Source organism: Mustela erminea, chromosome 20, assembly GCF_009829155.1.
Source record: "Mustela erminea isolate mMusErm1 chromosome 20, mMusErm1.Pri, whole genome shotgun sequence".
NCBI lineage: Eukaryota > Metazoa > Chordata > Mammalia > Carnivora > Mustelidae > Mustela > Mustela erminea.
In genome coordinates this window covers 1,655,760-1,679,660 of record NC_045633.1, presented here as the reverse complement: position 1 = coordinate 1,679,660, position 23,901 = coordinate 1,655,760, and the positions used below count along the sequence as shown (strand labels likewise).

General features: G+C 57.7%; 2 protein-coding genes across 4 annotated transcripts; both read right to left on the bottom strand.

Moving 5' to 3' along the window:
• Positions 1-22: 22 nt before the first annotated feature.
• SPNS1 (sphingolipid transporter 1 (putative)) lies at positions 23-7,845 on the bottom strand. The gene is made up of 12 exons (XM_032327118.1): positions 7,210-7,845; positions 7,046-7,111; positions 5,313-5,449; positions 3,999-4,150; positions 3,812-3,878; positions 2,859-3,004; positions 2,410-2,565; positions 1,948-2,137; positions 1,504-1,569; positions 1,148-1,246; positions 648-819; positions 23-367 (listed from the first exon to the last, which is right to left on the bottom strand). Exons 1-12 carry the CDS (start codon positions 7,448-7,450, stop codon positions 273-275), a joined length of 1,587 nt encoding a protein of 528 aa, XP_032183009.1. The 5' UTR covers positions 7,451-7,845; the 3' UTR covers positions 23-272.
• A 5,659-nt stretch (positions 7,846-13,504) lies between these two features.
• NFATC2IP (nuclear factor of activated T cells 2 interacting protein) lies at positions 13,505-22,861 on the bottom strand. Of its 3 annotated transcripts, none has more exons than XM_032328040.1 (8): positions 22,424-22,861; positions 21,534-21,606; positions 19,233-19,350; positions 18,457-18,537; positions 18,180-18,366; positions 17,046-17,190; positions 16,819-16,928; positions 13,505-14,646 (listed from the first exon to the last, which is right to left on the bottom strand). In XM_032328040.1, the coding sequence occupies exons 1-8, from the start codon at positions 22,820-22,822 to the stop codon at positions 14,488-14,490; spliced, it is 1,272 nt and encodes a 423-aa protein (XP_032183931.1). In that variant the 5' UTR covers positions 22,823-22,861; the 3' UTR covers positions 13,505-14,487. The 3 variants fall into 3 exon arrangements, with proteins under 3 accessions (XP_032183931.1, XP_032183932.1, XP_032183933.1); XM_032328041.1 differs by having other exon boundaries at positions 22,493-22,861; XM_032328042.1 differs by lacking the exon at positions 13,505-14,646 and adding an exon at positions 16,032-16,650.
• Positions 22,862-23,901: the final 1,040 nt, after the last annotated feature.

Genomic DNA, 23,901 nt, shown 5'->3' with positions numbered 1-23,901 from the left:
AGACTCAAGCAGGCACTTGGGGTCTGGATACAAATTTTATTCAGTTACAAATAGCACCAAGCCCCTGGGGCCGCTCCTAGGGAGGGGAACCCCCGCCCTCCCGGACCCGCCACCCCTTGCCCTTGGCTATTGCCGATGTAGTGTGTGGGAGCTGGAACGTGGCCCAAGGCCACTCGTAGACGCTGGGCCGGACCGAAGGTTTGGGCCCGGGCTCCTTCTGGGGTGGGCCTGGGTCAGCTGCGGTAGGTATGCAGGCGGCAAGCCATGGCCCCTCAGATGAGCACACTGGACACAGGGACCCGGGTGGAGCGGCCTCGCTGGGGTACCACAATGCGGTCGTCTGTGGGCCCTGTCTCACGCAGCAGACCTGCCGGGGGCGGGTGGTGGTCAGAGCCAGGGCTGGATTGACAGAAAGACGCAAAGCCAGGGAGGGGGACCAAGAGACAGTGGAAAGTAGACGGGGCAGCAGAGCCGTGGGCACCGTGGGACGTCAGCTTGGTGGACAGGGGGACCCAAAGCTGAACGGGGGAAGGGTCGTGGGCTGAGAGAAGCCGGGGACACGGGCTGGGACAGACAGACGGACGAGCCGGTAGCATCGTGAAGCTGGGCGAGGCGCCACGGGTGGACAAAGGGAAGCCCCCACTGACCCTGCACGTGCAGCTGGGCCCGCCGGCGGTCCCCCTCGATGAAGATGGCCGTGCCCAGGAAGGCAGCCCCGCCCAGAGCCCCAACGAAGGCGCAGAGCATAAGCGAGAACTGCAGGGCCCGGAACTCGGACAAGAAGGAAGGCGGCCAGCTCCGGCGGAGGCGGTCGGAGATCTGCAGGGAGACGAGGGAAGGACAGCCAGGAGGGTTGGTCCCGGAGAGGGAGCCCCGAACTCCAGAAGAACAAAGTCGTCGGGGCCAGCAGAGAGGGGTGGTCTGGAAGACCCGGGAAAGGCCCGTGGCCTCACTGTGGAACGGGAACGTGCAAAGACCAAATGCCACCCGCCCGGCTGACGGTCCAAGATGAGGGGGGCCTGGCACAGAGCAGACACTTCACTGGGCTCAGCCGCTGAAGTCAGCCCCAGCTTAGGCCGACAGCCAGTGCCAGAAACATGGCATCTCCCGAACCGCACCCCAGGCGCAGCCGAGAGGCAGTGCTCACCAGGCCAATGAGGTAGGGGCTCCCGGCATCACCCAGCAGGTGGGACAGCACAATCTGGAAGGCCTCAGCAGTGGAACGTCGTGTGGGAATCACCACGTACTGGGGGAGGAGGGGCAGAGGGCAAGGACACGGCCAAGGCTCAGCCCAGGCTGAGCCCAGAAGGAACCCCAGCTCAGGGGTGTGAGTGGGCTACAGGCTCAGACTACAGGCCCATGTGGGGCTGACTCTGGAGTCGGTCTGGGTTTGAGTTTTGAAAAAGGGGTAAAAGCTATAACGAAGGCAGGTGAGGCCTCCTGCCCCCCGCTCCTTGCTCCCACCCGCCTCTGGGCTAACCCTGAAGTGACCCACCTACTCACCAACAGAATGTCAGCTACAATGGCCCAGTTCATGGACAGCAGTGTCTCTCCAATAAAGATGAAGATCTGGGGGGTTGAAGGGGGAGATAGGAGAGGGGGGAAGGGGCGTTGTCTCATCACAAGAAGCGCCAACATCCGGAGGGTATACTGTGTACAGACCCACCGGTGGACTCATTTAATTTAATCCTCAGCACAGCCCTGTGAGACAAAGCTATTATTCCTGTTTGACAGATGACGAAACTGAGCACAGAGAGGTGAACTCGCTTGCCAAACGTCACACAGCTGGGAAGAGCCAGAGCTGAGATTCGAAACCAGGCCTTCTGGTTCAAGCTGTCTTCAAACCACTATACTGGTTGACCCCCGTCCCGCCCCCTGGGCACCCCGGTCCCGCCCCAGTGCACCCCAGACCCAGAACACCCCCTTTGATGGCCGCTGGCTACTCACATAGGTGGCCACGATGCTACCACGGGCACAGGCAAGGGACAGGAAGAGGAAGGGCGCAGAGCCCAAGAGGCCAGCAGCGCAGACCAGTGGGTCAGCCCGGGGGTTGGAACGGCGGAGGCGGCGGCTGGTCTCCACACCCAGGCCCACACCCAGGACCCCGGTCAGGCAGGTGATGAGCCCAAAGATGAGGCTGGGGGCAGGGGGAGGGGCATGGGGGCCAGTCCTCCTTGCCCCGCCCCCGCGGCCTGGGGAAGAAGACGGTCCCTCCCAGCCGCCCACACGACTCAGGTCCGTCCGGGACCCCATGGGTCGTAGAGCTACGAGAGGATGGTATCAGCCCTTCGCCTATTTCCCAGCCCAGGAACCTGCACTGGGAGAGGAAGTAGCCCGAGTCTGAACCAGTGACCCTCCACTCCATCCCCCGTTGCCTGCAGACCACCTAGCGTCGCCCCCATCTGGTACCTGTCAGAGGAAGAGCAGGAGTCTCCAGGAAGGCAGGGCGGGGTCTCCCCCAAGACCACACGGGAACGCAGCAAGAACGCAGGAGCCCAAAGAGCCAGGGAGCCGGTGACAAAGGCCACAGCAGTGAAGCCAAGGGAAGAGAGGATGAAACTAGGACTGCGGACATTTGGGAGGAAGGAAGTCAGGCCCCACTGAGGGGTCAGGGCTCTCTCCCTCCCCGGCTTACTTTAGTAAGGTCAGGACGCTGGGGAGGGAAGCCGCCTTGGCCTCCAGATCTGGGCCTGTAATTCAAACAGCTGCCGCCAGGGGGCAGTGGTGACCGGATGCCTGGCCCTGAGGGCCCCCCAGCCAGGCAGAAAACAGACCGCACTCAAGTAAATCTCCAACTGGACAGCAGCCCTCCTGCCCCGGGGAACTCAGATGTTGGGCTAGAATGGAACTAAACTCACTTTCTTGCCAGAGCCCTCAGATCTGCCCACCAGGAGGTGGGGCTGAGGGGCGGGGAGTCCGAGTGGCGCTCCACGGCTCCCCTTGGGGGCTCGCGTACCACCAGGAACAGCAGCAGAACAGCCACCACCCCTAGACCTGGAGTCACCTGGGGAAAGAGCAGACTTCAGGACAGGCACAGACAGGGGCACACTGAACCCCTGGGGCCAGCAGGAAGTGAGGGTGTACAAAGACAATTCGAGCCCCAAGGCCCCAAACCCCCAGCAGCCGTCTGCTCACGGGCAGGCTCTGAGCCTGCGTTCCGAGGGAGAGGCAAATGCCACCAAGGGCCCCTGTTTCCGCAAGCCTAACTGCTCCCTCTTTGGTAACAGCACCCTAATTTCCTTTTGGGAAACTACTCCCCCCACTTCTCTTAATCCATGTGGTTCAAACAGGGTGGGACTCGTGACCCAGACTGGGCCGACAAGAGGCATGTTAACCTCCCTGGCCTCCGTGATTGATTCAAAGGCAGGCACGTGACCCACGTTCATCTAATCAGACACCATCTAGGACTATTGCTCAAGGATCCAGGGTGCCGAAGTCTCTGAACGGGAAGATAAGCGCGTGGAGCTTTGACTGGCTTGAGAATGACACTGACACAGAGCAAAGTAAAGCGGAGAAAAAGGGTGTCTGAGTTCCTGGGACGGAGCGGGAGTCCTGGATCCAGCGTCACCAGAAGCTCACCCTGGGACTCTCTATTAGGTGGCTTTTGTCTTCCGGGGCGCCTGTAGCCGGCAACCAGGAGTTCTGTTTAGCAGGTGGCTTCGTGGTGAGGGCAGCCAGGCTCCCTATACAGGCTTGGCAGAGTAGCCACTGCCTTAAAGGTGAGGGGGTGGGGAGGCTGGTGTCTGAAGGCAGGAAAGGGAGAATCCATGGGAAGGCTGCGGACCTTCCCCCAGGCTTCGCCCACACTCACCCGCAGAGCCCAGTGCCAGTCCCCGGCCACATCCTTCACTTTGGAGCCTGCAATGTAACCCAGACCACTGGGGGAAGGGGACGGGAGACAAGAGCGGACGGCCGGTCAGTCCGGCCCCACGCCAGGTCCTCCGGCCTCCCGCGCCCATCCCCCCACCAGACCCCCATGAGCCCTGAGCCCCGCTCACCTGCCCACTGGGATGGCAAAATAGAACACGCTGAGCATGCGGCTCCGCTGGTCTGCCACGAAGAGGTCAGCGATGAGGGTGGGCGCAATGGTGGAGTAACTGGCTTCCCCAACCCCCACCAGGCCGCGGGTCAGGAGGAGCAGCCAGAATCGCTGGGAAACGAAACATGGGAAGTGGCACCCCGCCCTGCAGCCGGCCCCCCGGCCTCCCTCCCCAGCCGGCTCTGGAGAGGCGAGGCACGGATGGCGGGAGAGGCCTGAACTTGACAGACCTGAGCTTGAATCCTGGCTCCACTACTTCCTAGCTGTGACTTTGGGAAAGCAACTTAACCTCTCTGAGCCTCAGACTCCTCATCTGCAAAAGGGGGAAAATAATAGCTTGCTCACATAACTATCACCAGGATTGGACAATATAAGTTTTATTTAGTACGTTGCGCCCGGCGGAGGCGTGATAAATCTTGACTTCTACCACCCAAGACACCCCCCGGTGAGTAAGGGTCTCAGGCAGAGATTTATTTGTCCACCAAAGACACCTGAGGTTAAGGACAGGGTAGGATCTGGCCAAGGAGAGTACATAGTGCCTGGTACATAGTGTCCTTAACCTGGGGCTAAGGACAGACTTCCAGGGCAGAGAGTGAGAACAAACAGAGGGGCTTTCAAAGGAGCAAAGCAGCAACAGCCAGGGAGGCAGGAGGAAAACCGGGAAGACTGGCATCACTGAAGCCAGAAGAGAGTTTCCAGAAGGAAGTGGGTCAGTGGAGCCCGAGGCTCCCGGGGGATCTAGCAAGAACAGGATTAGGAAGTAGGAGCCACATTTAGCAACCAAAAGGTCACTGTTGACTGTGGCAATGGAGCGGTGGGGGCACGCTGGCAGGCAGGGTTCCACGGTGAGTGGGAGGAGAGGAAGTGCCAGCCAAGTGAGAGCCTCTCCCTGACTGCTCCTTCACCCAGACTGCCGCTGGGTCAAGGGGCCTTGTGGGACGTCCGGGGAGGAAGGAGAAGATGGTCCAGGTGAGTTCTTTCCCGGGTGCAGAACTGGAGTGCGGAGGTGTGTGTGGAGGGGGTCAATAATGGTCAGGGGAAAGAGGGTGATGGACAGAAGAATGTTCTAGAAGAACAAAGGAGAGGTGGGCAGATTAACTCAGGCAAGCAGGGGATATACTATGGCATGGACCCAGGGAAGAGCAGAAGTTTCCCAGGCCCAGTCTTCAATGATTCCCAAGAGCAGCAGCCAAGACCGATGGGCAGTGGGGCCCGGGGGCGGGGCGGGGGGGGGGACCGGAAGCAGCAGCCAGCAGCCAGCATGGGGCCTCACCTCTCTGGGGATGAAGGACGACCCCAGTGTCACCAGGGACCAGAAGGCGATGCCCCCGCACATCAGATACTTCCGATTGTACCTGTCACCCAGGTAGCCAAACACAGGTGCCAACACCATGTAACTGGAGATGAACACTGAGGGGAAGCAGAGAGTCACCGCCCGGCCCCAGGACCCCTCGCCCACCCTGACCCCAGCTCAGGGAGGCCAGGGGGGCCAGGATTAACTCCCAACCCTGAAACAACCAGAGCTCTGGCCACAGAAGTCCAGCCCGTCTTCAGCATCTTTCACACCTTCCATTGTGGAATGAATGGCCCAGCTAACCCATCACTTCCTCCCATCCAGCCAAGAGCAAAATGCCGACTCTGCACGCCGGCTCGCCCACCAGGCACTATCTTATCCAGCCTCCCGACCTCTCCGACCTGGTGCTCCTCCACTCCCCCTTCTCTGCATCCCAGAGGCCCCACTGCCAAGCCCAATATCGTCCTAGGACTTCTGATGCCCACTGTCGTCCCCAACGGGGACATTTCTCCTCGCACCTGAGCATCACAGAACCTTCAGTCGGATACCGTCCCGGCCCCCACATGTCCAATCTCTCTTTATCACAATTACCCGGTTCTCTTTTACAAAATACTCCTACTGAAAATCATCTCATTCTTCGTTTAGGTTAAGGACTGGTGCCATCATTCCCAGTACAATGCCAGCTCCATGAAGACAAGGGCCTTGCCGGTATTGGCCGTGGCTGTATTTCCCCCACATACAAACAGGTGCTTGGTAAACGTGTGTTGAATGAGAAAAGTGAATGGCGCTGACAAAGACCTGTTTCTCCTCCAACTCAACACCTTCTGAAAGCTTTGCAGACCTTGACCTGTAGATTGCTCTCATTCCTCTAGACTTTGCCTTGAATACCTCTTGGTGCTTTTTCTGGCCTGGGGCGGAGCAAAGAACCCTTCAAGATCTTTCAAATTCCTCTCCTCTTGCTTGTTGTGTGACTCCAGGCAAGGCTTCTCTAAGCCTCAGTTCCTCTATAAAAATGCAGACAGTACTATCTACATTTTCTGTAAAGTAATAACGACACCGACTCTTGGGCTGATGGGAGGATTAGACGGGCGTAAAAGGTCCTGGCCAAGTTATGTGCATGTTATCACTTCTTCTTCCAGGGCAAGTGCTCAGAAATGTCCAAGAAACGAATGAAGGAAAAAAGGAAGGAAAAGAGGATTCGGCCTCGGTTTTGCCTCTTCCGTAAATCCCAAGGCAAGGTTCTGAACAAATAAAACTCCACTCTCTCCACTCCAGACACCCCCCTTCTTGCATTACTTATTGGGGGCCTACCAGGCTCTGGACACTGTACCACACATTTTATAAGCATTAACGTGTATATAATCCTCACATCAGCCCTACCCGGTGCTCTGGGTTAGGACTGGTTCCACCTCCCCCACAAGAAAAGTGAGGCTTAGAGAGATGGAGGGCCTTGCCTGACATCACACTGAGTAAGTGCAAAGCTGAGATTTAAACCCAGGTCTGTCTTGACCATTACACTCAGCTGACTGCCATTTAGAATGTGGTATCCTAGCTAAACTGAGGACGGCCCAAAGCAGAATAAGGGCCATCTTCCCCCCTCCACTAAGTCTGACCGCTCTACCTCTACTGAGGCCAAGGCATGCTGGCTCATCGCCCCATATGGGGGAGAAAAGGAAGAAACGCTACCGCGCCCGAAAGGGACCTGCACTCACCGGTCTGGATGAGGCCAGAGCTGCTGTCTCCGATGTTGAAGAACTGCTCAATGTCCGGAAGGACGCCTGGGAAGAAGACTCGGGATGGGCTCGGCGAGGCAGCCGTAGCTCCAGAACCTCCCCACCCCCTTGCCCTAGTCGGACGCCCTCCCAGAAGTCAGTACCCGCCACGGTGAAGCGGTCCATGTAGTTGAGAAGGTTGATGTAGCACAGCACGGCCACGATGAGAGCCGAGCGACGCGGAGACAAGCCGGTGATGCGCTGCAGCCCCTCCCGGTCCGGGACCCCGGGATCCTCGGACTTGGAGTTCCCCAGGGACCCCGGCAACCCCGGGGTGCCGGGCGCCGGCCCGTCGTCCGTGTCATCCGCCTGGCTGAGGAAGGGCGCGGTGTCGGGCCCGGACATGGTCCCCGGGGGCCTCGCCCGCCCGCGCTCCGGTTCCTACCGACGATCCCACCTGCGAGGGGAGGAGGCTGGAGAAAGGGGGCCGGAGGGGAGCCCGGCGAGGGCGGTGCGCCCAGACACCCGCGGGCGCTGGCCCGGGAGCACGGAGCACGACTGGGACGGAACCCGGGCCCTGCCCGTCATGCCGCCCCGTCCCGGCAGGCACCGCGCGCGGCGAGTGACGCCGGGGACAGAGCGGGGAGGGCGCGCTGACCCCACCCCCTGCCCTGCGGGACGCCCCCCTCGCACCCGGCGGGACCCCGCTGCAGTCGCGGCCGCTCAGCCCCGGCGCCGCACCACGGCCGCCGCCATGTTGCCCCGCAGCCGATCACGTGACGCCGCAGCCGCGGAGGCCGCCGGCGCCTGGAGCCAGCCCCGGACACGTGACCGCCGCCGGCGCCCCGTCACGTGACGGCCGGGCGGTCGCCTGGGCAACCGGGGCGGGCCCCGGCCGGGCCCGCGACGCCCGCGCTCCCGCGGGGAGTCGCCCCGCCCTCGGAGTCTTCCTCCGGGGCGCGCTGCTCATCAGAGAGGTCGGGCGGGATAGCGGCGGCGGAAACGGTTCTGAAGTCGCGGGTCTCCGGAGACCCGTCCTCCGCGTCCGGCGTCGGCTTCCGACGCGCTCAGGACGCGCGGAGCGGATGAAAGCGGCACAGCGGCCCCGGGGCCGGCCCCGTCCCTGTGCTTCCGGCTCCCCGAGCTGACCGCCCGCAACGGCGCTTCCCCGGGGACGCGGAAGGCTCCCGCACCCTCCGGTGCGCCTCACCTCCCGCCGAGCCCGAAGCCCTGGCGCCCTCTGGTGGTCTCCTCTGGGATTCTCCTGGCTGCGGGTGTGCACTCCGAGACCCCAGACCCGAGCCCTGGCACCAAAGAATAGCTTGGGGTGGTCCTTGCGTGCCCCAGCTCCGGTCTCCAAGCTACAGTCGTAACCGTACACTCCAGCTGCGATTAATACACTTCCGGGGCGCCCGGGGGGCTCAGGGGGTTAAAGCCTCCGCCTTCGGCTCCGGTCGTGATCCCAGGGTCCTGGGGTCGAGCCCCGCCATGGGGCTCCCTGCTCTGCGGAGAAGCCTGCTTCTCCCTCTCCCTCTTCTGCTCCCCCTGCCTGTGCTCTCTCCCCTCAAGTAAATAAGCAAAATCCTTTTTCAAAAAGATTTTTTAAAAAGACGTTTTTAAAAGATTTCATTTATTTGAGGGGCTCCTGGGTGGCTCAGTGGGTTAAACCTCTGCCTTCGCCTCAAGTCATGACCTCGGAGTGCTGGGATCGACCCCGAACGGGGCTCTCTGCTTAGCAGGAAGCCTGCTTCCCCGTCTCTCACTCTGCCAGCCTCTCTGCCTACTTGTGATCTCTCTCTTTCTGTCAAATAAATAAATAGTCTTTAAAAAGAAAAATAATTTCACTTAAAAATTTTTATTTATTTGAGGGGCGCCTGGGTGGCTCAGTGGGTTAAAGCCTCTGCCTTCGACTCAGGTCATGATCCCAGGGTCCTCAGATCGAGCCCCGCATCGGGCTCTCTGCTCCTCAGGGAGCCTGCTTCCTCCTCTCTCTCTGCCTGCCTCTCTGTCTACTTGTGATCTCTGTCTGTCAAATAAATAAAATCTTTAAAAAATTTTTATTTATTTGAAAGAGAGCTACCCAGCACAAGTGATGGGGGTGGGGGGTAGCAGGAGAAGCAGGTTCCCCACCACCAGGGTGTCCCATCAACGACATGATTCCAGGACCCTGGGATCATGACCTGAGCTGAAAGCAGACGTTTGACCGAGCCACCCAGGTGCCCAAAAGACCTCTCTTCCAAGCAGATTTCTAAGCCCTTCTACTGAAATTATTGAGTCGCATGGGGAGAGCATGGGATCCCCAAGAGGTCTTATCAGAAGCCATTTAAGTCATGAATACCCCCTCATTGGCATCACCCCAGATGATATTTCATGTTTGATAAACTTGAGCCTGGCCTTCCCCGAGGGTCTAAGGGAAGGAGGCCGAGAGGAACTTCAGATCACAGTCTAGTCCCTGAATTTCCTCAACAAACGATTACTGAGCATCTACTATGTGACTGGCATTATGCCAGGAGTCAGGCAAAGCAGATTTAGTCCCTACCCTCAGGAGGCTTATCTGGAGGAGACGGATATCCATACACATGTAAAATTGCACCTGTGAAAAAGAAAACACAAGCTACAGTCTGAGAAAATATTTGCAAAGTCGTGGCTCAGTCGTTAAGCATCTGCCTTGGGCTCAGGTCTTGCCGGGGCCCTGGAATTAAGCCCGGCATCGGGCTTCCTGTTCATGGAGAAGCCTGCTTCTCCCTCTCCCCCTGCTTGTGTTTCTTCTCTCGCAAATAAAAATAAAATCTTAAAAACAAAAAAAATAAAAAGATAAAAAAGAAATATGGGCAGCACCTGGGTGGCTCAGTTGTTAAGGGTCTGCCTCTGCCCGAGTCATGATCTCAGGGTCCGAGGATAAGCCCCACCGCAGCCTCCTGGCCAGCAGGGGGTCTTCTTCTCCCTCTGCTCCTCCCCCTGCTCAGACACACACACACTCTCTCAAATAAATAAATCTTTAAAAAATCAAAATAAACTCAGACTTGCATTTGAGAAGATCCCTTTGGGTGCACTGTACTTGGCTGACCTGACCTGTCAGGCACTGGACTAGGCTGCGGGCAGCAGCTTGCTCCAGGGTGGGATGGAGAGAGGGAACCGCTCGTCTGGGGCAGCTGAGTTGGGTGGGCGATGGGGCAGATATGGGGGTTAAGAGGCATCTGACACCGAGCTGGGGATTCTGGAGAACAAGATCACAGTATTTGTTTCCAAGGAGCTTACAGTCTAGCAGGGGAGGCAGAGACCAATGCATGGAAGAGTGTGCTAAGCCAGCCCCGGGTCCCGGGCTGAGCTGGGACGCACACAAGAGGACATGACCAGTGCCACGGGGGGACCTCACAGAAGGAATGACAAGGGTCGGGAGACGGGAAGCTGTGAAGCTATCGGGAAAAAACAACTGCACCTTGCTCCTCCGAGTGTGGTCAGCGACCTGATCGCAACACCTGGGAGCTCGTTGGAAATGCAGCGTCTCGGGCCCCGTGGCTTAATGCTAACCACACGTGTGCATTTCACAAGCTCCCGGGCTCAAGGGTTCAAGTATGAGAAGCGCTGCTCTCATCATAGGTCAGGCGCACCCGGTCTTCCATCTGGCTCTGCATTGGGTGCCAGTGAGGTCTGGGGCGGGTTCACTGCTCTGAACTTCCTTTTCTCTTCTGGGGAACGGGAGTAATACCACCACCGACCTTGCAGGCGCTTGAAGGATGAATGAGATCATGAAAAGTACCGACGTTGGTATGTGGCACCGAGTGTGCCCACTCTAGCTTTGAAAGTTTGTTTCTAATTAGGAGAGATTTGTTTGTTTGCTCTGTTTTGTTTTGTTTTCAGGAAGAGTTTAAAAAGACCACCCAGTGAGGCTCCTGGCTGGCTCAGTCCATGGGGCATGCGACTCTTGATCTTGGGCTGTGAATTCAAGCCCCACATTGCGTGTAGAGAAGACTTAAAAATAAACTCTTTGGAAGGGCGCCCGGGTGGCCCAGTTGGCTAAGTGTCTGCTTTTGGCTCAGGTCATAATCTCTGGATCAGGCTCCCTGCTCAGTGAGAAGTCTGCTTCTCCTTCTCCCTCTGTCTGCAACCCTGACCCCAGCTTGTGCACTCTCTCCCAAATAATAAAATCTTTAAAAATAAATAAAAATTAAAAACGAAATAAAAAAGACCACCTGCCAAGTGATCCTTTGATCAAAAGGATGAATAATTTTCTCATCATAGAAGACACACAAATTCTTTCACAATGAGTGGTCTCAGGGCGCCTGAGTGGCTCAGTGGGTTAAAGCCTCTGCCTTAACCTCAGGACATGATCTCAGGGTCCTGGGATCAAGTCCCGCATCGGACTCTCTGCTCAGTGGGGAGCCTGCTTCCCCCTCTCTCTCTGCCTGCCTCCCTGTGATCTCTGTTTAATAAATAAATAAAATCTTTTAAAATAAATAAATAAAAATAAAATGAGTGGTTTCTAGGGGTGCCTGGGTGGCTCAGTCGGTTAAGCGCCTGCCTTCGGCTCAAGTCATGATCCCAGGGTCCTGGTATCAAGTTCTGGATTGGGTTCCCTACTCAGCCAGGAGCCTGCTTCTCCCTGTCCCTCTCCCCCTGCTTGTGCTCTCTTGCTCTCTCTGCCAAATAAATAAATAAAATCATTAAAAAATAAAAAATAGGGACGCTTGGGTGGCTCAAACAGTTAAGCAGCTGCCTTTGGCTCAGGTCACGATCCCAAGGTCCCAGGATCAAGTCCCACATAGGGCTCCTTGCTCAGCGGGGAGCCTGCTTCTCTCTCTGCCTCTGCCTGCTTATGCTCCCTCTCTCTCTGACAAATAAATACATAAAATCTTTTTTTTTTTAATTTAAATTTTAAATTTTTTAAATAATAATATTAAAAAAATAAATAAAATGAGTTGTATTTCTCATCTCCTCCTGAGCCTTCTTCCCCTCCTGGGGAAGAAGAAACTGGAATCTTCTAGCACTGGAGGTCCAGTCACTTTGGTCAGCAATCTGGCAGGTACCGAAGAAAGAGCAGACAGGGGCAAGCACAGTCAGTGACTGGCGATTCCACTCCTGGATAGAAACCTGAGCAAACTGTGGGGTCTCTACAATATGGCTTGCAACAGACACAGCCTGGGGCTAGAAATCCTCAGAGAGCACTGATTTTACACAGGATGGAATGTCCCCTTCCCGTGAAAGCCTGGAGGTCAGCAGTGCGGGGCTGGTGGGACCTGGGCTCCTTCTCTCCTTGTGCTGTCCCACGTGGCTTCCTTTCCCAAGATCACCTCCTGTCAGCAGCAGGAAGAAACCAAAGGAGAGGGGTTCGCGCTTGGCCACTTTTGGAAACACCCTGTGAGGCGCATCCCTCCCCGACTTCCACCCACGAGGCCAATTTGGCGCGCGGCCACGACAGAGACTGCCAGGAGCTGTTGTCACCGGGGGTGCCGTGACTCCGGAAGGAGGAGGAATGAAGGCAAGGGGACAACTCATGGTCTCAGTCAGTGGGGCCGTAGCAGGGTCCCACGAGGGCCACAAAGACAGAAATCCTCAAGCAGACACAAGGTGAGTATACTCCCGTTTATTGGCTAAGACTGAATACACATTTTTAATGTGTCCAAACATTAATGGATATAAAAGATCCTGAAAAAAAAACACGAAAGTTATACCATATTGTGGATTATTTAAATGTTATACAGGCTTCTTTCTGTTTTTCTCATATTATAAGGTCAAAGGAATGTTGTATTCCAACGAAAGGTTTTAGAAAGTGACATACTTTTGCCAAAATTATACCACGTATCAGTGGACTATTGATGGCTTTATTGGTAGACAGCACTTGAGAAGACTGGCTCATTTTGGGGTGAAAACAAAACTTGGATCTCACATGTGAAGGTGAAACCAAACGGTTTAAAAGTACCCCTCAATATTCAGCAACGAGTGCAGCCTGGAATCGACCAAGGAGAACCCCTGGCTCATCATGCAGGAGACAATGCCAGCCAACGTGCACACTGGGCTTTACTGACTGGACTTCAGCCCTAGCTCGCGGCCTAAAGGTTAAAGGACAAGCTGACAAGCTCACCGCAGGAAACATAAACCATCTAAACTACTTTTAAATAAGAAAACAAAAAGCAACAAATGAGAGCACAAAACAGTTCACACTCCTACATTAACATGGAGTGTTTCTGCCTGGTGAAGGGCACCCCCTAAATAACCAGACACGAGTGCCGTCCTGAGCGCTGTTTGCACCCATCAGGGCAGTGCACAGAAAGCGATCCCCAAAGGGGAAGAAATCCTCCCCAATAACTGGCGATCAGATGAATGGACACTGAAACACGCCACTACCTTCCACCCACCAGACCGGCAACAACGAGAAAGCGGGGCGGCAACAAGTCCTGGTGGGGACCCCTCAGGGGAGGCTCAATGACCAACAGGAAGAAAGCTTCGGTAGAACCATGCCCGGCGGCTATGCCGGAGAACGTTCCACGCAAGCGTGGAAGGGACCCACGGAAGATGTCATCATGGCTTTGTTTACGAGCCCGGGAGCTGGAGGCACCCAGCTGTCTGCCCCTAGGACAACGTGTGGGACTCTGCGGAGCGGTCCCGGCACCGAAGTGCACGGAGGAGCGACATGTGTTGAACAAGAGAAGAAACAGCCCAAGGTCTGCAGCAGAGTAAGACCACGTGTCGCAGAAGTATATCCCCCCACGTGACAGCACATCTGACAAGGATACATTCATGTTCAAAGTGAAACGGGCGCTCGGCGCGACAGGAAAACAGGGAAGACAGCGCCCTACGCCCGGAGAAGCCTTTCGTGGACGAGCACCCCGAGAGCCACACAGAAAAGCTCGGATGTGCTCTATTGTGCCTTTAACAACGCGTGTGCATCAGGAAGCCTGGCTCTCAGGGGTGCTGGGGTGAGGAAGACATTCGAGGCTGAGAATCCACACTGTCGTAGAGAAGGGTGACCCGCCATCCGCCCTGCTTGTGTGACCGTGTGTGTGAGCCGGCTTAGTCCCCCACGGAGCACGCGTGTGCCTCGAGCCAGCTTCATCCGAACCCGCTGAGGGCCGCTGTGGGTCTCAGGCAGGCAGAAATCCCAGGCCTGGAATCCGCACCCCCGCACCCCTACTTGCTCTAAAATGGAGCGGTTTCGTACAACAGACGTTTTGAGGAAGGAAAGGCTGGGGGTGAGGAACACATTCTCTGGGTCCCAGGGGCTGCCAATGCAACAGACCACGCAGATGGAGTCACAGTCCCCCCAGGGTGGCAACAACCACCACTTAGCTAACCAGGGAACTACAGGCTTGAAACCAGGGTCAATGGAGGGGGAAGGTCACTGCTCAATTTTGCATCAGCTTAAGGATAAACCCATATAGGGCCAAAAGGGGCAGCTGTTCTCCCCAAGTCCAGGTTGGGCCTCCAAATAGGGAGGGGGGCTTTCAGCCCCAGACCTCGATGAGGTCCCCGGATTCCATACCCAGATCAGCAGGCAGCTCCTTGCCTGAAAGCTTTGTCCCATCAAAGAAGAAGGAGAGCTTGTGGCCTGAGAGTCCCATGGCCTCCTCGTACCGGGACATGAGGTTCTTGAGAGGAGAGTCCTGGACAGAGAGGAAAAAAATGAAGGTTAATAACTTGAAAAGAGGGGGCGGCACCTAGCGGGCTGTCGGGAGAGCGCGCGACTCCTGATCTTGGGGTCGTGAGTTTGAGCTTACACTGGGTGTAGAGATTACTTAAAAACAAAGCTTAAGGGGTGCCTGGGTGGCTCAGTGGGTTAAGCCTCTGCCTTCGGTTCAGGTCATGATCTCAGGGTCCTGGGATTGAGCCCCACTCGGGCTCTCTGCTCAGCAGGGACCCTGATTCCTCTCTCTGTCTGCCTGCCTCTCTGCCTACTTGTGATCTCTGTCAAATAAATAAATAAAATCTTTAAAAAACAATAACAAAGCTTAAGGGGGCACCTGGGTGGGTCAGTGGGTTAAGTGTCTGACTCCTGGGTCTCGGCTCAGGTCGTAGGATCGAGCCCCGTATCAGGCTCCATCCTTGGCGCGGCGTTGGCTTGTCCCTGTCCCTCTCCCCCAACCCTGCCCCTCTCTGTATCAAATAAACAAATCTTTTTTTTTTTTTTAATTTTTAGGGGCGCTTGGGGGGCTCAGTGGGTTGAACCTCTGCCTTGGGCTCAGGTCATGATCTCAGGGTCTGGGATCGAGCCCCTCATCGGGCTCTCTGCTCGGTGGGGAGTCTGCTTCCCTCTCTCTGCCTGCTTCTCTGCCTACTTGTGATCTCTCTCTGTCAAAACAAATAAATAAAATCTTTTAAAAAAATTTTTTTTAAAGATTTTTTTTTTTTTTAATTTATTAATTTGACAGACAGAAATCACAAGTCAGCCAGAGAGAGAAAGAGAGGGAAGCAGGCTCTCCGCTCAGCAGAGAGCCCGATGCGGGACTCGATCCCAGGACTCCGAGATCATGACCCGAGCCGAAGGCAGCGGCTCAACCCACTGAGCCACCCAGGCGCCCTAAAAAAAATTTTTTTTAAATACAATAAAATCTTATTTAAAAAAAAGAATTTGAACGGAGGGGCTGAGAACTTGTAGAGACGGACAGAGGGCTCGGGACAGGGAGACCACAAGGGAAGGCGAGTGGACAAAGAAGCCAGCACAGCTGGGCTCCTCTCTAGGGGACTGGGCCACGGAGCCCAAGGCTCAGGATGTGGGCTCTGGGTCAGGCAGGTTCTGCAAGCCCCAGTTCCTCACATCCCAGTGCAGCATCTGTCCCCCAACGCAGCCAGCCCAGACCACACACGGACTGAGGATGACCTGAGCCGGAGGCCAGGCTCTCCCACTCTACTGATGCCTGACCCTGAGCCGGAGGCCAGGCTCTCCCACTCTACTGATGCCTGACCCTGGGCTGGAGGCCAGGCTCTCCCACTCTACTGATGCCTGACCCTGAGCTGGAGGCCAGGCTCTCCCACTCTACTGATGCCTGACCCTGGGCAAGTGTTACGGATCCTCTGTGGTCCCGAGCCCCGGTGAGTGCGAGAGGGACCTTATTTGGAAACAGGGTCTTTGCAGATGTAATCGGGTGAAAGGGAGGGCACACACTCGGTGAGGGCGGGCCTCAGCGACTGATGTCCTTGCAAGAAGACGCACGCGCAGAGACACACAGGGACCACACTACGTGACCACGGACGCAGAGACCAGGGTGATTCAGCGGCAGGCCACCCCCAGAAACCAGGAAGGGTTCTGCCCAGGGTCTCTGGGGGAGTGTGGGCCTGCGACACCTCGGTGTCTGACTCCAGCTCTCCAGGCTTCAAGAGAATACATTTGGGTAAGCCACCTGGCCTGGGACATTCTGTGACACAAGCCTAGGAAACCAACACTGCAAGTCGCCCCCCTTCTCAGGACACGCGTCCCTGCTAGCTAAAGGCGGGTTACAGCAGCAGTTTCATCTAACTTGGCTGTGCAACTCACCAAGCCCCTGACCGTGAATTCTCTCTAGCATGGGGACTGTCGCTTAGAAGCCTGGCAGTTACTCTGACGGGTTTCACGGTCACAAGGGGCCTTTCCGTTTTACGCAGGAGGAGTCAGGAGACCAGAGCAAAGGTTCCTGGCACAGTGGGGGAGAGAAGCTGAACAGCGGGCTTTTGCCAGGCTCCAGGATGGGCGGGAACCCGAACCACTCGGGACCAGAGGGAAACCCCCTGTGTTAACTGGTGGGAGGGACAGGAGGGCAGAGGGCCGGGGACAGGCACGCACAGCCAGGCCTCCCACTCACCGGAGACAGTGAGACTTCCAGCGTCTGGTGTTTCTCCTTTCCCTGCACCCGCAGCTGGAGCACTTGGGACATCTCTGAGGTCTCGGGCGAACTTGCTAGCACCACGCAGTCTGCGGGAAGGAGGACCAGGAAGCCAGGCCTGAGCGGGGCCTGGAAGCCCGGCCAGCTGCATCCCCGCCCTGTGGCGAAGGCCTCCTCCAGGCTCCACCTGCCCGCCTTCCTCTCACCAATGATGTCAGCCACTCCGAGCTTTAGTGTCCTGGGAGTAGCAGTAGGGGACAGCTCTGTCTCTCCAAAGAGCAAGAGGATCCTGCTTGGGGACACCCCGAGACGAGTGGCCATGTGGTCCACCACACGCTGTAGGGGCTCCGACTGGGGAGGGGACAAGAAGCAGAGGAGGCCACCTCCTGACATGCCCTGCCGCACCCACCACTCCGACGTGTCCCTGGCCTTTGCTACTGGCTGAGCTCCTCAGCGGCGAGCTCCACAGATTTCCCTGGAAAGGACAATGGCGCAGACCACAGCCAAGTGGACCTCGTGCGCCCCTGCGACGGACCGCTCTGGACAGGTCCCCAGCTCTCGCAGACAGGGGCAGCTACGTCTGCCTCGGTAAGAAAAGCCAGGAAATCACTCATGGTGCAAGCGGTGGCAATGAGCTCTTATGTTTTGAAAGCATTCGGCAGGGGTGCCCGGGTGGCTCAGTCAGTGAGGGGGTCTGCCTTCAGCTCGGGTCATGATCCATCCCGGGGTTCTGGGATTGGGCTCCCTGCTCTCTGAGGATCTGCTTCTCCTCCTGCCCCTCCCCTGGCTCATACAACAGCACATGCACTCTCTCCCCCTCCCAAGTAAATAAAATCTTTCATAACAAATAAATCAAGGCCTTCTACATCTGCAGGGCGGCCGAACAAAGATGCGCTTCTAAAGACGGGCTGCGTGTTTGCGCCGTCTGGTTTAGCTGCTTCCGAAGCGTGGTTACGGCTCAACCAACGGTCGCTTCCGTGACCACCGTTGTTCCGGCACCGGGCTCCTCCCTACAAACACGGTCCTCTCACCGGGGAGCGGGGGGAGCTCCGAATGAATGAGTGACACCCGTGTGGGGATGGCTGCCATCAAAGCAAGTGCTCATGGGGAGCACGGGGTCCGAGGGAAGGGGGCTAGCAGCCAAGCCTCTCGGGATGCTTGCCCGGAGTACTGAAGGATGGGTGGGCGGCGTGCCGGAGAAGGCAGGGTGAGGGAAGAGCGACACGAAGGCACGGGGCCGGGGGGCCCGGAGGGGACACTGCCCCCCTGTGCCCACCCACCGCGCTCGCTCCACCTACAGCTCGGGGGAACCTTCTCCCACCGGCCCTCCAGACACTTGCCATTCTGACGGGCAGTCTGACCACATCAGCCCGGCACCGGATCTTCATCGGGAAGAGTCGGGGGCTCTCCGGAAGGGTGGGACCCTCCACCAGGACCACCTCGTCCTCCTGGTGCTGGTGATCCTGGCCCTGGCGCTGCTTGGGACTCAGGCAGGAACGGAGATCTTGGAGGCGCTTGCTCACCTCCCTGGGGTGCAGAAAGGACTCTGGGTCAGGCAGGGGGCGGCACCCGCCAAACTTTCCTTCTCTAGCCCAGCGAGCCCCCTGCCCTTGGCACCTTAACTTCTGGAGTGCCCGCGTATGCTTTCTGCTCTTGGTCCGTGGCAGAGGTGAAGGCAAAGGAGAGGTGTCTTGAACCCTGCCAAGAGAAGAGAGGGCTGGGTGGAGGAAGAGGAGGGGACCCCAACCCAGCAGCCCCCCTCATGAGCTATGGACCACTGTGGCGCAAGAGCGGGAGAGCTCGAACCAAAAGGGAGCATCTTCTAGCAACATCATCCTGGGGACAGGGAGGTAACGTCAGGAAAATCTGAAGCCTCGTTTCTATACTTCCATGACCTAAATATTGGCAAGGAAAAGGCCTAACGCTCATTCCTTCCTTCATTTGTTCATTTATGTATTTTAAATGCCTAACATTTCAGGTAAGTCACTTCCCAGGTGAGTACCTGGGAACATCCAATGGACACCAAGTACTTACTACATGCCAAGTGTTAATCTACGCGAAAATTTTGACACAGGTGCCACCATTATCCCCATTTTCTAGAAAAGGGACGTGAACCACAGAGCTAGTTAAGGAGACAGGCAGCCGGGCTTGAAGCACAAGGGCCATCCCCAGAGCCACACCTGTCAGAAGCCAGGATGCTCCATTCCACTCCCAGGGGCGGTCCCGAGGGCCCAGCGCTCCTCCCGAGACCCTCATTCCTCACCTGGGCCCGCAGGCTCCCTCCACTCCCTGCATCCCTTCCCGGAGCCCCCCAGGATCCCGCCCACCTCAGCCCAGCCCTCGGGCTCCCCCTCTGCTGGGGCGGGGGGCGGGCAGTGCCCCGCGTCACTCACAGAGACGCCTCCTTTGTCTTCTCTTCTGCGTCCTTACTCCTGAGCTGCTTCTTCCAGGGAGACTCTGGACACGGGGCCTCCTCAGCACGGGGACTGCTGCAATCTGCCATATCCGTCTCTGGGGACAGAGAAGGAAGCGGACGAGGTCAAGGAAGGGAGGGCAGCAAGAGGCCAAGCAGAGGCATGCCAGGGGCTTCAGAGATCCCAGGAAAGGAGGGGACCGAGGAGCCCCCACAGGCGCACACGCGCGCGCACACGCACACACACACACACACGCACACACGCAGTAGCGCTGGGGAAGTGCTGGAAGGGCGTGAGTCCCAGGGAAATGCCTGCCGCCGAGAAAAGCAGGAGCCGGAGTCTGGCAGAGCGGAAGTTCTGAGTCGCGCTCTAAGGCAGGAGCCCGCGTGGTGAGGGTGGACAGTCCCAGTGGGACCCGCCGCCGCGAAGCCGCGGTTCACTTAATCTCTTCTCACTTCTTTGATCAGCTGCACCCACAGGTACAAAATAAACACACCCTAGGAAACACGTATTTACCTAGTGCGCATGCACTCCTTATGACACGTGAATGTACTACTTAGTTATGTGACAAAACAAACTTCAAACCAGATGCTGGCATTGTTTTAAAAAACGGTCCTCTTGGGGGACCTGGGTGGCTCAGTTAGTTAAGCGTCTGCCTTCGGCTCAGGTCATGATCCCGGGGATCCTGGGATCGAGTTCCACATTGGGCTCCCTGGTCAGCAAGGAGTCTGCTTCTCCCTCTCCCTCTGTGTGCTCTCTCTCTCAAATAAATAAATCTTCAAACAAACAAACAAAGGTTCCTCTTATGTCCTTCCTGTACTTGACTGGATGGGCAGAGCAAGACTATGGGGTAGGAGGTGGCGGGGCACAGAGAGAGAAGGAAGCAGAGGTAGGTGCAGGTCCTCTGAGCCCGTATTTCTCAAATTTCCTCCATGTGGGCATCACTATCGCATCGTGCCATCCATACCTCTATAATGTTGAAGACCTTTTTTAAATCCCTCACTGTAACTAGGATTTCTTGTAATGGGAAACTAGAGATTTATTTTAGAACATAGAGGCTCTTTCCCATCTTGTTAGCCACCCACAAAGGATCATCACTAACCACAAAAATAAATATAAATACTGCAAAAACAAAGCAATAATCATAAGTCCGAGATCAGTGGTTCTCGACCAGAGGCAATTTCTCCTCCCAGGGGACATGTGGCAATGTCTCAAGACAATTTCTGTTGTCACAGTGAGGGGGAGAGGGGGTTGGCGCGTGTGATACCGGCCTCTGGTGGGTAGAGGTCAGGATGCTGCCAAACATCCCACAATGCCCAGGACAGCGCCACACAAAGAACGGCTCCGTCCGAATGTCAGCGGTGCCGAGGCGGAGACACCCTGTCCTCGATAAATGTGGCAGCTGCTAGAGACCCGAGATTCGGCCTTTCTGACAAGCTCCTGGGAGATCCCCAGCACTACTAGGCCTCCATGTGGGGCAAGGGCAGAGGGACCCTTGGACCTGTACACTCCAGGTACCGCCCTAAAGCATCAATGTAGCCCAAGAGAGGGCTCTCGACACATTCTCTTTGATTAACTCTCACCAAAATCCTTTGACATGGACCCACTGTTCTCCCCATCTTCCTGATGACAAAACTGAAGCACTGAGAGAGGAGCCTGCCCAAGGCCACACAGCTAGCTACCAGAGGGTAGAGCTGAGATTCAAACCCAGGCCAGCTGGTTCCGAAATCAGCTCCTGATCATCCTACCACGCTTGCCCATGGTGTAGAGTCTTGGTCCAAGGTCTGCATTTGCCCACAGGATCACTTCCTTATCAAACTTGATTTGCCTTTGGGTGGTTTGCAAAAGCCACCTCACTGGGGGAGGACCAAGGCTGGCAGCCCTGATAAGATTCAAAGAACACCACGCTGGCTCCAGAATGTTCCCAAGGAACTTGTTGCCGATGTACCCAGATGTTACAGATTCTCAACAGCTCCTCCTCCCCGGCCCCCAGCATTGCAGAATCAGAATCTTTGGAGATGGCCTAGAAATCTGTAGATTAGCACACTCTTGTGCCCATCGGCTGGGGGTTAGGGCGGTTTGGCAGCGTTCCCTACGCCTCCTGGTTAACGCTCCATCTCGATTCGGGACTGGAGCTTTGTTCTGGGTAGGATGCAGGAGTCAGCCCTCCCATGCCCTTCCTCTGAGCCTCAGGGAAAATGGGCCACAGGGCTGTAAACTCCAGGAATCTTCCTCAGAGAAGCCAGCACTAGGCTCCTCTCCCCGGAAGCCCCCGCGTACCTTCCTCAGCCTCCGGGGGACAGAGTTTCAGGAGGGACTGGTGATCTGGGATGAGATGAAGGCTGCTTTTCACCTGTAAAGACAAAAGGGCCTCAGTCCCCCTAAAAGGGAAAGCCAGAGGACTCTTTCCTTCCTCCAGCCCCCGAGTCCAAGTCCTCTCTGGCTCCGGGGGAGGCAGGAGCCCCGCCTGCCCAAGCTCCAAAGCGGAGTGCCCTTACGACTACGCCCCCTTTCCCCCAGACCTTCTGAGGAGGCCAGCCTAGGTTGCTAGCCATGCCCCCGGCTCGGAGTCCTGGGAAATCCCAGATCCGCGGCTCACCCTACCCTCTGCGGTCCCCAAGCTCCTCTGAACTTCCATGACCCCAGCTTCCCGGACCCTCCGCCATGGGCCCCAATCTCCCAACCCGACTGGCCCCAAACCCCAGTCCCAGGTTGGGCCAGCCCCTCTCGGAAGCATCCGGGGTCCCAGCCCCGAAGCCGCGCTCCCTGCTCCCAACACTCCCGCTCGCGGAACCCCAAATCCCCCAAACCTGTCCACCAACCCTGCACCTCCGGCCCCACCCCCGGCTTCTCCCTTTAGTCCCCCCAGACCGGCCCCAGAAGCCTCACCGCAGCCGCCCCGGCCCCGGCCCCGGCCCCGGCCCCGGCCCCGGCCCCGGCCCCGGCCCCGGCCCCGGCCCCAGCCCCGGCCCCGGCCCCGGCCCCGGCCCCAGCCCCGGCCCCGGCCCCAGCCCCAGCCCCGGCCCCGGCCCCGGCCCCAGCCCCGGCCCCGGCCCCAGCCCCGGCCCCAGCCCCAGCCCCGGCCCCAGCCCCAGCCCCGGCCCCAGCCCCGGCCCCGGCCCCAGCCCCGGCCCCGGCCCCAGCCCCAGCCCTCCCGGGCCCCGCCGCACCTTCCCCGAGTACACCGGAACGGCCGGTGCCTCCCCCGGATCCAGCAGCAGCCGCCGCCGCCGCCTGACCGGTGCCCGCGCGGCTCCGGCGGGTGGCGCGTCCGCCCCGTCGCTGTCGCTGTCGCTGTCGCCGTCGCCGTCGTCCCGGCGGGCGGCCGGCCCGGAGGGCTCCGCGGGAGGGACCCCGACCGAGTCCACCGCGCCGCGCGCCGCGGCGACCTCCAGGACATCCTCATCGCTGTCGCTGACCAAGTCCACAAACTCCGAGTCCAGCGTGCGCGGGGCGGAAGGTCGCGGGATGCGAGGACGACGACCCCGGCCGCCCCGGGACCCGCGAGCCCCTCGCCCGGCACTGCCGCCCCGAGGCCGGCGGCCCCGTTTCCTCAGCGGCTCCGCCATGGCTCACAGCCGCCGCCCACAGCCGCCCGCCCTAGACACCTCGGCCGGCCCCCTCCAGCGACTTCCGCCCGTCATTGGGTGAACCTCCTGCTAGTCAACGCCTCTCCCCGCCCACAGCCCCTGGCTTCCCCTCCCCGCCTCTTCATTGGTCGCCGCTCCCGCCCATCAAGTATCCACCACTAAAACCAAGGCGCCAAAGATTCCAACCAACCTCGGCGCAATCAGCCTGGGTTTCGATTCGCTCCAGCTCACCCATTGGCCGGCTGCCTCCCTCTTGACCGGCCCACTCCGGTCCCATTAGAGACCTGGGTGCCCGGTGGGTGGGGGAGCGGGGCATCCTGGGAATTGTAGTCCTTAGGCCCTCAGAACGCCAGGTGTTCGAAAGCGGCCTCTCGAAGTGCCTTTCTTTTATTTATTTATCGTGTATCATTTTTTAAAAGATTTTATTTATTTATTTGACAGAGAGCGAGAGAGATCACAAGTAGGCAGAGAGACAGGCAGAGAGAGAGGAGGAAGCAGGCTCCCCACTGAGCAGAGAGCCCGATGTGGGGCTCGATCCCAGGACCCTGAGATCATGACCCGAGCCGAAGGCAGAGGCTTAACCCACTGAGCCCCCCAGGCGCCCTATCGTCTATCATTTTTTAAAAGTAATTTTTACACCCAAATGGGGGCTCAAACCCACAACCCTGAGAACAAGAGTCACCGGCTCTACCAATTGAGCTACTTCTAGAAACCAGCAAGAGGAGCACCTGGGTGGCTCAGTTCCTTAACTCTGACCCTTGACCTCAGCTCAGGTCTTGATCTTGGGGTCTTGATCTTGGGGCGGTGGGCTCCACAGTGGAAGCTACTTAAAAACAAACAAGCGAACAAAACGAACATGAAAAACCCACGGTGCAATTAGGCTTTAGCCCTCTGGGATATCCTCGTGCAGTGTTCACCGCCACTAGGTTGGGGGCCAATTCCACTAACCGCCATCCCCAACCGCAGGTGCAGAATCCACACGGAACACACCCCGGCCCAGCACTCCAACCCCACTCAACTCTGAAAAGCCTTCCACGTCACACAGAGCCTCCCTCGCC